Genomic DNA, 12,660 nt, shown 5'->3' on the forward strand with positions numbered 1-12,660 from the left:
CTCTTAACCGAGACTTTTTTCCATGGCTGGATGTCTCGTCTTTTTAAGTCCAAAAAAAGGCATAAAGATATTATCAGGCAGGCATGGCTGCATACCATGTAGACACTTCAACCGAAACATCTCCCTGTGTTTCTGGAGGCGACTCTCTGTCGAAGGATGAGGGGGGAGGGGAAAAAATGATGCAAATGTTGTTTGTGGATACTGTAGCCGGGGAGGACAATACTTCAAAGTGCAGTGGACATCCAGGTTATCTAATAGTTTGTTTTTTTAAAATTTATTTTAATTTATTAGATTTGTATACCGCCCCTCTCCGTAGACTCGGGGCGGCTCACAACACAATAAAAACAGTTCCTGACAAATCTAATAATTTACAATTTACAATTTAAAATAGTTTTAAAAAACCATTTTTAAACATAGAAACATAGAAACATAGAAGTCTGACGGCAGAAAAAGACCTCATGGTCCATCTAGTCTGCCCTTATACTATTTTCTGTATTTTATCTTAGGATGGATCTATGTTTATCCCAGGCATGTTTAAATTCAGTTACTGTGGATTTATCTACCACGTCTGCTGGAAGTTTGTTCCAAGGATCTACTACTCTTTCAGTAAAATAATATTTTCTCATGTTGCTTTTGATCTTACCCCCAACTAACTTCAGATTGTGTCCCCTTGTTCTTGTGTTCACTTTCCTATTAAAAACACTTCCCTCTTGGACCTTATTTAACCCTTTAATATATTTAAATGTTTCGATCATGTCCCCCCTTTTCCTTCTGTCCTCCAGACTATACAGATTGAGTTTAAACAGACATACCTACAAAAATACCATACATAAATTATATAGGCCCGGGGGAGATATCTCAGTTCCCCCATGCCTGACAACAAAGGTGGGTTTTAAGGAGTTTGCGAAAGGCAAGGAGGGTAGGGGCAGTTCTAATCTCTGGGGGGAGCTGGTTCCAGAGAGTCGGGGCCACCATAGAGAAGGCTCTTCCCCTGGGGCCCGCCAACCGACATTGTTTAGTTGACGGGACCTGGAGAAGGCCCACTCTGTGGGACCTAATCATTCGCTGGGATTTGTGCAGCAGAAGGCGGTCTCGGAGATATTCTGGTCCAATGCCATGAAGGGCTTGATAGGTCATAACCAACACTTTTAATTTGTGGTGTTTTTTAAATTAACTTAAATATTAGATTTGTTTTACATTGTATTGTTATTGCTGTGAGCCGCCCCGAGTCTGCGGAGAGGGGCGGCATACAAATCTAAATAAACATAAACATAAATAAAGATAAACATACAAATCTGATTAAACTTAAACTTAAACTTTGAATTGTGACCGGAAATTGATCGGCAACCAATGCAGACTGCGGAGTGTTGGTGTAACATGGGCATACCTAGGGAAGCCCATGACTGCTCTCGCAGCTGCATTCTGCACGATCTGAAGTTTCCGAACACTTTTCAAAGGTAGCCCCATGTAGAGAGCATTACAGTAGTCAAACCTCGAGGTGATGAGGGCATGAGTGACTGTGAGCAGTGAGTCCTGGTCCAAATAGGGCCGCAACTGGTGCACCAGGCGAACCTGGGCAAACATCCCCCTCGCCACAGCTGAAAGGTGGTTCTCTAATGTGAGCTGTGGATCGAGGAGGACGCCCAAGTTGCGGACCCTCTCTGAGGGGGTCAGTAATTCCCCCCCCCCAGGGTTATGGACGGACAGATGGCATTGTCCTTGGGAGGCAGAACCCACAGCCACTCCGTCTTATCCGGGTTGAGTTTGAGTCTGTTGACACCCATCCAGGCCCCAACAGCCTCCAGGCACCGGCACATCACTTCCACTGCTCCGTTGACTGCACATGTAATCACAGGCTTGGAGGTCTTGTAGTCCCAACACCCTACCCAAGGCATGAGTCCTTATACCACCCCGGAACAAGCGACTGTCCAATCTTTTCTTGAAAACCTCCGGTGTTAGGAGCACTCACAACTTACAGCATATAAAAGAACAATACAAAATATCCTAAATCCGACCGGAGAGGTAGGAGGTGAAGCACCATAGGACAGTGCCTCCTACTCCTAGCCCCTCCAGCCAGTGCAGAAAGATACCATGGTTGATGGTATCGAAAGCAATACATATTTTGATTTATTTATTTTGTTTCTTTCTTTGTTTGTCAAACATATACAAGATAGCAGATGTAGGTATAAACATAAACAAAATAAATAGATAAATGAGGATGATTAGGACAGTAGGTCAGGGACCGTAAGCACGCTGATGCGCTTATGCACGTCCCTTATGCGCTTATTCACGTATATATATATATATATATCTGTTAAATGAGTTTGTCCCATTTTGCGACCTTAACAAAGTGAATCACTGCAGTTGTCAAGTTACTATCACCGTTGTTAAGTGAGTCTCGCTTCCCCATTCCCCAAAGGGGCTCCCACGATCCTGGGACTCTACGTCCGTCATAAATATGAATCAGTTGCCCAGCATTTGAATTTTGATCATGTGTCCACAGGGATGCTGCAAGGATCCTAATTGTGAAAATCTCTTGCGTGTTGTGGTTAGCTCTGGCCCAGCTCCTGCCCCAAGGAATGTGCAGGTGCATGTGGGGGAAACATCCACATGCCACAGGCCTGTTTTGCTCCCGATGGAATCTGCTGACGAAGCCTCCTCTGACCAAGGAAGCGTGAGTGACAGGGAAGAGGGGAGTTTGGCAGACAGCCCAGGAGGAGATCAATCTTCTGTATCATCCCTGGATTCTGAACAAGAATTAATGACAGATCCACACATGCGTAGAGTGATGCATAGGAGACAACAACTGAAGGATTATTACAAGAGAAAATGAGGCCACCTGTGGTTGGGTGGGGCTACTGTAATTAGTGCTACAGATAAAAGGGCAGCCTGGTGTTTTAGCCTCATGGCAGTTTATCTGATTCATTGTTTCGTCAAGATCGTGGTTTTTGTGCTGTTCAAGTTTGTGTGTGGACTCTCTGGACTTTAGAATTGGACTCAATTTTCCAGTTATGGGTGAGCAATTGGATTGCATTTAACCTGTGCCTTGTGTGTACCAGAAAATCCCTTTGACATTTAAAAAGGGAGCTGTTTCTGTTTTTCCGTTTATAAAAACTTTTGGGTTTTCCTTTATCGTGTGGTGTGTGTCTTCCTGGACTAATTACCCTGTAATTACGGGCGGTTGAAACACGCCGGCAGAACACCGCACCATTTTTTTTTCACTGCCGTTTTAACTTTGAATGGTCACTCTACGAACTGTTGTAAATCAATGACTACCTGCAGCAGCACTTCATCCTGTTTGTTTGGTTTAATGCTAGTTTTGTTTTTCTCTGAATGCGATGTCTCAGATTCGTATTCTTGAAATGTTCCTTTAGGATTCTTGAAGACTCCTTTCCAGAAGCATAAAACCTCACTGCCAAAATGCAAATGGCCTTTCGTGAAGGCTGTAATCCAAACTCAATTTCATTGAGGGCCACATCAGCATTGTATTTTGACCTTGATAGGGGTGGGGTGCCAGGGGGCCTGGCCAGCTCGGCATCACTCGTGTCGGGGGCGCCTCTGGTGGCCCGAGAGCTCTGTCAGTGGAAACGGGCTCCCAAGCTCCATTTTCCTGCAACCCTCTGCCAGTGAAAATGGAGTGTGGGAGGGCCCTCGCAAGCTCCATTTTTGGCTGCAACGGCCTCCTGCAACCCTCTGCCATCTCCGTTTTCACTGGCAGAGGCCGTACAGGCTGGTCCTTCACTGTTTCCAGAGCAGCCTCGTGGGCCAGAGCTAAGCATCCTGCAGGTGGGATCTGGTCCCCGGGGCCTGGAGTTTGACATCCCTGCTATAATCTAATCCAATGATGGCAAACCTATGGCCCGGGTGCTACAGGTGGCATATCTCTTGGCACACGAGCTGTTGCCCTAGGTTAGCTCCAACGTTCATGCTTTTGCTGTTCACTGGATTTTTGGCTTGCACATGGCTCTGGGAGGGCGTTTTTGGCTTCCAGAAAGCCTCCAGGAGGATGGGAGACAGCATTTTTACCCTCCCCAAGCTCCAGGGAACCCATTGGAGCCTGGAGAAGGCAAAACACAAGCCTACTGGGCCCACCAGAAGTTGTGAAACAACCTGCTTCTGGCCTCCAGAGGGTCTCAGGGGGGGGAGCTGTTTTCACCCTCCCCAGGCATTGAATTATGGGTGTGGGTACATGCATGATTGCACGCGCCCATGCTCTTTCAGCACCCGAGGGAAAAAAAGGTTCGCCATCACTGATCTAACCTTTAACATATCCCAGTGGCATGGTCACCCTAAGCTAGTAGCGTGCTCCTACCCGATACGGGCCACACTGCGCACTGGTAGTAGAATGGGAGCTGTGCATGCAGCTTCAGGTATCCGGCACGCACGTGCATCCCAGCAAGACTTTTTTCGCATGCGCGGAAGCCAAAAAAATTGCTGAAATTTTGCAGAGGCAAAATCTCACTGGGACGCGCACACCAGACACCTGAAGTTGCGCTGCGCACTGATAGCAGCAGGAGGGGCAACCCCCGCTTGCCCTAAGCCACATCAAATCAGACTTCTCCAACTCAGGATTACTGCAAAACCAGGCTGTCCAGCAAACCTGGAAAACAGGGAAATCAGGGAATTATCAGGGAAATCGGCGGTTCGGGAAATATCATAGAATTATCAGGGAATTCGTGAAAAAAAATGGAATAAATCAGGGGGGGGAAACCAAACTGTATTAAAATGTTTAAAAGTCAGGGGGGAATCATGTTAAAAAAAACCGGATCGCGCTGCCTGGCAGAGTCAAGCAGAAACGAGCATAACTGTGGCAACAACCTGCTTCCTCAGCTACTGATATTTCTCCATGGCTTAGCCATTTGGTATGACGTCATCTCCAACCGCGCCTTAACTAGATCGCAAGTTTGTTTGTTTGTTTGTTTGTTTATTTATTTATTTATTTAGTCCAATACACAATGAGGGTTTTAGTGGGATATATCTATATACACATAGTAAAACACATGATGAAGGTTATAGAGGAGATACTCATAGTAAAATATATCTAAGAAATAATAGAAAAGAAGATAAAGTAATAGAACATATCAATGAAAGAATAGAAGAAGAGATATAGGAATAGAAGAAAGGTATAGGAGATATAGGAGAGCAGTAGGACACGGGACGGAAGGCACTCTAGTGCACTTGTACTCGCCCCTTACTGACCTCTTAGGAATCTGGATAGGTCAACCGTAGATAATCTAAGGGTAAAGTGTTGGGGGTTTGGGGATGACACTGTGGAGTCCGGTAATGAGTTCCACGCTTCGACAACTCGGTTACTGAGTTTAAGTTGTTTAAGGCGTCTTAGTTCTAAACTTTCTAGGCCCAGGATTGAAAGTCTAGTCTCATAGGATATTCTATTTCGAGTGGAGGAGTGAAGGGCTCTTCTGGTGAAGTATCTTTGGACATTTTCAAGGGTGTTAATGTCTGAGATGCAATATGGGTTCCAAACAGATGAGCTGTATTCGAGGATGGGTCTGGCAAAAGTTTTGTAAGCTCTAGTAAGTAGTGTGAGATTGCCAGAGCAGAAGGTACGTAGGATTAGGTTTACAACTCTTGAAGCCTTCTTGGCTATATTGTTGCAGTGGGCTTTGGCACTTAGATCTTTTGTTATTAGTATACCAAGGTCTTTAACCAAGTGGGGATTATCTGTGATAATTTGATTATTCAGTTCGTATTTGGAGTTCAGATTTTTCTTCCCAATGTGTAGGACAGAGTTATAGGGAAATGTCAGGGAAATATCAGGGGATTTCAAAATGCTTTTCCCCTGGACACCCTGAAAACGTGGATGGGGCAGCAGCTCCCATGTTACTCAAGGACTAGTCACTGCCAACGTTACAGGTTACAAGAGTCAAACCTTTGTGAGCAAAGCCGTATTTGATTCCTCTCCCCTCCCCCTTTACTAATCTTGAGATGTTTATCTTTTGTTTTCGTACTTTTTTTCTTTTTTAGATGCACCAAAGCAGGAAAGCAATGTCTGTCTCTGGGTTGCATCTCTTTGCTAGAGCTTCCTGTGGTTGTGCATCCGATCGCAATCTCGGTGCTCAGACAGTCTGGTAAACTTTGGACCCGTCTGGCTACATGCTCCTGTCCCAACCACCAAGTCAGACATCTGAGACAGGGGAAATCTCTGTGGTTGATTAAAGAAGTAATAACATCACAAAGGTCTGCGACTGAAGACAACCGGCCTAGTTTGGCTGGACCCGACGTGCTTGTGACTCACATGCACAACAGCAGCGGCTCTGGGGGGGGAAAAGAGGTTCAGTTTAGGAAAAAAAGAGGTTACAGGAATGGGTTCTTTGAAGTGTTATGATATTATTATTATTATTATTATTATTATTATTATTATTATTATTTATTGGATTTATATGTCGCCCCTCTCCGAAAACTCGGGGCGGCTAACAGCAATCATAAACAGTATACAGTACAATAATAATCCAATACTAAAAACAATTAAAAACCCCTTAATATAAAAAACCAAACATACATACAAACATACCATGCATAAAATTGTAAAGGCCTAGGGGGAAAGGGAATCTTAATTCCCCCATGCCTGGCAGCAGAGGTGGGTTTTAAGTAGCTTACGAAAGGCAAGGAGGGTGGGGCAATTCTAATCTCTGGGGGGAGTTGGTTCCAGAGGGCCGGGGCCGCCACAGAGAAGGCTCTTCCCCTGGGTCCCGCCAAGCGGCATTGTTTAGTTGACGGGACCCGGAGAAGACCCACTCTGTGGGACCTAACTGGTCGCTGGGATTCGTGCGGCAGAAGGCGGTCCCTGAGATATTCTGGTCCGATGCCATGAAGGGCTTTATAGGTCATAACCAACACTTTGAATTGTGACCAGAAACCGATCGGCAACCAATGCAGACTGCAGAGTGTTGGTGTGACATGGGCATATTTAGGGATATTGTTTTCATGGAGAGGCAGCTGCTCTTGCCAATGTCTCCCGTGCAAGAAAATCTCCTAATTAAGGAAGCCGGGGTGGCGCAGCAGATAGAGTGCTGTACTGCAGGCCATTGAAGCTGACTGTAGATCTGTAGGTCAGCGGTTCAAATCTCATCACCGGCTCAAGGTTGACTCAGCCTTCCATCCTTCCGAGGTGGGTAAAATGAGGACCCGGATTGTGGGGGCAATAGGCTGGCTCTGTTAAAAAAGTGCTATTGCTAACATGTTGTAAGCCACCCTGAGTCTAAGGAGAAGGGTGGCATAAAAATCAAATAAATAAATATAAATAAATAACCGCTTGAAGTCTTCTGGGAGTTGGGCAGCATATACATTTAATAAAATAAATAATGATGAGCTTTAATCCGATACAGGTAGTCTGCAATTTACATCCAGTAGCGGGTTGCTACCAGTACGGGCTACACCAGTGATGGCAAACCTATGGCCCAGGTGCCACAGGTGGCACGTGGAGCCATATCTTCTATGATTTATTGAGCTTCGGTGGTGCAGTGGTTAGAGTGTAGTACTGCAAGCTACTTCTGCTGATCACTGGCAGCCAGCAGCTTTGGCAGATCGAATCTCAGTAGGCTCAAGGTTGACTCAGCCTTCCATCCTTCCAAGGTCTGTAAAATGAGGACCCAGATTGTTGGGGGAAATAGGCTGACTCTCTGTAAACCGCTTAGAGAGGGTTGTAAAGCACTGTGAAGCGGTATATAAGTCTAAATAATGTGACTAATTTCCTTCCTAAAGAGCAGGGGTGTCAAACTCAATTTTATTGAGGGCCACATCAGAATTGTGCTTGACCTCAAGTGGTCACAGCCAGCTCTACGTCACTCCTGTCGGGAGCGCCTATGGTCACCCGAGCGATCTGCCAGCAAAAACAGGCTTCCAAGTTCCGTTTCCAGCTGCCAAGGCTTCCTGCAACCCTTTGTCAGTGAAAACGGAGCTCCGAAGGGCTGCACGTCACCCAAAAACGGAGCTGGATAGCCTGTTTTCCCTGGCAGAAGCACTGTGGACGGTCCTTCTCTATTTCCAGAATGGCTCGGGGGCCAGATCTAAGTGCCCTGCAGTCCAGATCTAGCCCCCAGCCCTTGAGTTTGACACTCTGCTAAAGAGGGATCCATGAAGGCTTGTGTTCCTGTCCCCAAACATGACTTCATTAGGTAGAAGCTTTTCAACTTCTCCGCTCGAGGTCTTCACATTTAGAAACACAGAAGACTGACGGCAGAAAAAGACCTCATGGTCCATCTAGTCTGCCCTTATACTATATTTTCTGTATTTTATCTTAGGATGGATATATGTTTATCCCAGGCATGTTTCAATTCAGTTCCTGTGGATTTACCAACCACGTCTGCTGGAAGTTTGTTCCAAGGATCTACTACTCTTTCAGTCAAATATTTTCTCACGTTGCTTCTGATCTTTCCCCCACCTAACCTCAGATTGTGCCCCCTTGTTCTTGGGTTCACTTTCCTATTGAAAACACTTCCCTCCTGAACCTTATTTAACCTTTTCACATACTTAAATGTTTCGATCATGTCCCCCCTTTCCCTTCTGTCCTCCAGACCAGTGTTTCCCAACCTTTTTGGAGCCGCGGCACATTTTTCATATTTTCAAAATCCTGGGGAACATGGGGGGGGGGGGGGCGCTAAAAAAAGTTTGGACAAAAAAAAAATCTCTTCCTCCCTTTCGCTCTATTTCTCTCTCCCTCCCTCTTTCTCTCCCTTCCTTTCTCCATCCCTCTTTCTTTCTCTCTTCCTTCCTTCCTCTCTTTCTGTCTCCTCCTTCCTCTCTTTCTGTCTCCTCCTTCCTCTCTCATCTCTTTCCTTCCTCTCCCTCCCTTTCTCTCTTTCCTTTCTCTCCCTTTCTGTCTATCCTTTCTATCTCTCACCCCTTCTCCCTCTTTCATTCCCTTTCTCTCCCTCCCTTTCTCTCTCATTCCTTTCTCTCCCTCTTTCCTTCCTATCTTTCTTTTTCTCCCTCCTTCATATCTTCTTTCTCTCCCCCTTCCTCCCTCTTTCCCTTTTCCCCCTCCCTTTCTCTTCCTTTTTCTCTATCCTTTCTACTTCTTACTCTTTCTTTCTCTCCCTCCTTCATTCAATTTTCTCTCCCTCCCTTCCTCCCTCTTTCCTTTCTCTCCCTCCCTTTCTCTTCCTTTTTCTCTATCCTTTCTACTTCTTACTCTTTCTTTCTCTCCCTCCTTCATTCAATTTTCTCTCCCCCCTTCCTCCCTCTTTCCTTTCTCTCCCTCCCTTTCTCTTCCTTTTTCTCTATCCTTTCTACTTCTTACTCTTTCTTTCTCTCCCTCCTTCATTCAATTTTCTCTCCCACCTTCCTCCCTCTTTCCTTTCTCCCCCTCTTTCTCTTCCTTTATCTCTATCCTTTCTACTTCTTACTCTTTCTTTCTCTCCCTCCTTCATTCAATTTTCTCTCCCTCCCTTACTCTCTCTTTCCTTTCTCTCCCTCCCTTGTTCTCCCCTGGGGCTGACTGTGCCTGCCCTGCACCACCCAACACGGACGGACAGCCCCCGGTCGTCGGTTCGTCGCCCCCCACCCCCCCACGGAGAGAGATCGGGCTGGTGGGGGCGGCGAATCCACCTCCCCAACCGCGCGGAGGGAAATCCGGTAGGCGGGCGGGTGGCCGCGGCTCCCTGCGCGCCCCTGGAAAAGCCTACAGGGCCACCTACAGGGAACGGTGCCCGGGGCCGCTTTAGCCGCCCCCCCGCCATCTCCCCGCGACTGCCTGCGCCGCTGCAGCCGCGCCCCCCCCCCCCGCTCCCACCGCCAGTGCCCTCCCGCCGGGCCCCAAAGGACACTTGCCGATGACGACAGGGAAGCTTCAGCTGGGCGGGCGCTGCCGTGCCGGTGCCTCCGACCTCCCGGTTCCTGCTCGATGCCGCGGCCCAGCTGAAGCTTCCCTGTCGCCTGGGCGGGGCGCTGCGGTGCCTCTGAACTCTCCGCTCCTGCCCGATGCCGCGGTTTCTGGCGCTCTCCTGCGCGCCCCTGGAAAAGCCTACAGGGAACGGTGCCCGGGGCCGCTTTAGCCGCCCCCCCCGCCATCTCCCCGCGACTGCCTGCGCGAAGAATGGAGCTCTCCTTCCTGCCTTCCTTCTTTGGGGCCCAGCAGGAGAGCGCCAGAAACCGCGGCATCGGGCAGGAGCGGAGAGTTCAGAGGCACCGCAGCGCCCCGCCCAGGCGGCACACCTGGCGATGTCTCGCGGCACACCAGTGTGCCGCGGCACACCGGTTGGGAAACGCTGCTCCAGACTATACAGATTGAGTTCATGAAGTCTTTCCTACTAAGTTTTATGCTTAAGACCTTCCACCATTTTTGTAGCCTGTCTTTGGGCCCGTTCAATTTTGTCAATATCTTTTTGTAGGTGAGGTCTCCAGAACTGGACACAGGATTTCAAATGTGGTCTCATATAGCGGGATCACAACCTCCCTCTCCTTGACCCTCTCCTTTCTCTTTTGCAGAAATTCCCAGAGCTGAAGTTCAAGTATGTAGAGGAGGAACAGCCCGAAGAGTTCTTCATCCCCTATGTTTGGTCTCTTGTCTACAATTCGGCCGTCGCTCTTTACTGGAACTCGCAAGATATCCAGCTCTTTACGAGGGATTCGGGCTGAAGCCCAAAAGGACACGCAAACCTACCTTGCCAGCCCCTGTCCTAAAACGAGCCCTTTTCCAGCCGAGATTTCCTAAGAAGGATGCTTGTTACTATTGTATAAACCCCACTTATTATTTTTCCTGGGAGCATGTTAGAAGCCAGAACACCACATGGACTCCATTAAGACTGTATGCTAATTTTTAATCAATCTGTTTGTAAAGCCATGAGATGGGGGGTGTTCTTTTTTTTCCAGCAGTTGGGTTGGAGGAACTCAACGTCAGGTGAGATATTAACAGCAATCAGCTTTTTGGAGGGGCAAAAAAACCCCCAAATAATGTAAACGAAATATATTTTGTTTTTGGGAAGTCAGCGTTGCAAGCTGTTTCTTCCTGTCTACTCTAAGTGTATCTGCAAAAGCTTTTGAGGTTTTGCTGTGGGCTTCCAACATGATCTTTGCAGCCTTGGTACCTTTTCACACTGGGTGTAACCGAAATGAAATTAATCTTGTGGCATTGATATTTCCTTTTTTTCTTTCTTTTTTTTGTTTGTTTAATGCTTCATTTTGGAAGGCACTAAAACTGCCACTTCTCCCTCGGCAAAATCTAGAAAAGTCTTAAAAAGATTTAAGAGCAGCTCAAGATTTGTAGTTTCCAAAGTTCTATTACAGGGAGTGTAGATTTCTCCAAAATTTCACTGTTGCTTCTCAACCTCCCCCAAAACGTAGGCAGAAACACAACACAACTTCTTAGACTTCTTTCAGATAAATTGCCTTTGACAGAAATTTGCAGGCATGCGCATCTCAAAATTAATGTTACGTACTTTAAAGAGAATTGACACCAAGAGAGAAACAGGGCAAAGCACTTTGTGTAGCATTAACACAATATGAGCTTGTTTTTTTTCAACAAAAACACAGCCCTACACCAGGCTGCCAAGTTAAGGAACAAAAAAGATCAACAATTGTGTTGCCCACGATACTTCTTTTACAGGGAAAAAAAACCATTGATATACAGAATAAAGACATGTAAAACTGGCAATGTGTGGGAAAGAGGACCCCTCTTTAAATATCTTTTCACAAATTATTTTGCTTGGTTTTAACCTCCTGATCTGCAGTGTTCTCTCCCACCTGTCTATTCTGTAAAAAAAAAAATTGCCGCTTAAAATGCAATCGTATTTACTTCCTTTTTGTAGCTGTAAAAAAAAATGCGCAGTGATTGAGTTTGTTCAGTTTTTGCACAGAGACAGACTTGGGGTGGTGGGGAATATGAGCACGGATTTTTAAAAATTGGAGAGCGAATTGATGACAGGAGAAATATTTGACCCAGTGTTTGAAAGGAGCTGAATGTCCTGCAGCCCTCTCCTTCAAATAAATAACTGTTGACTGCAAGATGTGGAAAATCCAGTGTTTGAAGAGGCAGCTTAAAATGAACCAATTAAAACCGTTGAATATTTTACCTAGAGCAAATTGATGCTGGGAATTGCTAAATTCTGACACTTTTATTGGCTGTATGGGACAGGCTGTGCAGCATATTAGGGGGAAATAGTTGGAGTGTGCAGGAAGCGCCAAAGCAGCCGCTATCTGGAGCTCTTTAAAGTAGCGTTGGCTTTTTCTCGGGATCTTAAGGTTGGCTGTTGCAGCAGGCACATCAGCCCGTGGAAAGATGCAACCGCTTTTAAAAGCTGCAGACAAAATGTGAGTTTATTATCATTATTTTTATTATTATTTATTCGACTTCTATGCCGCCCAATCCCGAAGGAATCAGGGCGGCTTACAAAATAATATAATACAAATGCAAAAAGATGCAAAGCAATAAGAAGAAGTCGAATATAATATCTAAAACTAAAACCCCCGTAATAAAAACCAATTTATTATTTAAAAAAAAACACTCGTAATCACATGCACGCACACGATTCATACAATTTGGGCATGAAAGATGTACAATTCATGGGCCCCAGCCCTTCTGGCAAAGCCAGGTCATTGTGGCCTTGTGGAAGGCCAGTAGGGTGGAAGCAGTACAGACATTGGGGGGTAGTTGGATCCATAGAGCCGGGGCAGCCACAGAGAAGGCCCTCCCCGGCATTCCTG

The 12,660-nt window shown here is 46.3% G+C and overlaps 1 protein-coding gene across 1 annotated transcript in view; it reads left to right on the forward strand.

Moving 5' to 3' along the window:
- Positions 1-11,961, forward strand: part of DYM (dymeclin) — a 293,904-nt gene extending 281,943 nt beyond the window's left edge. The window contains exon 17 of the mRNA XM_070736919.1: positions 10,447-11,961. Coding sequence (XP_070593020.1) covers positions 10,447-10,596 — 150 coding nt within the window. The 3' untranslated portion in view covers positions 10,597-11,961. The remainder of the gene's footprint in view (positions 1-10,446) is intronic.
- Positions 11,962-12,660: the final 699 nt, after the last annotated feature.

Source organism: Erythrolamprus reginae, chromosome 2, assembly GCF_031021105.1.
Source record: "Erythrolamprus reginae isolate rEryReg1 chromosome 2, rEryReg1.hap1, whole genome shotgun sequence".
Classification (NCBI taxonomy): domain Eukaryota; kingdom Metazoa; phylum Chordata; class Lepidosauria; order Squamata; family Dipsadidae; genus Erythrolamprus; species Erythrolamprus reginae.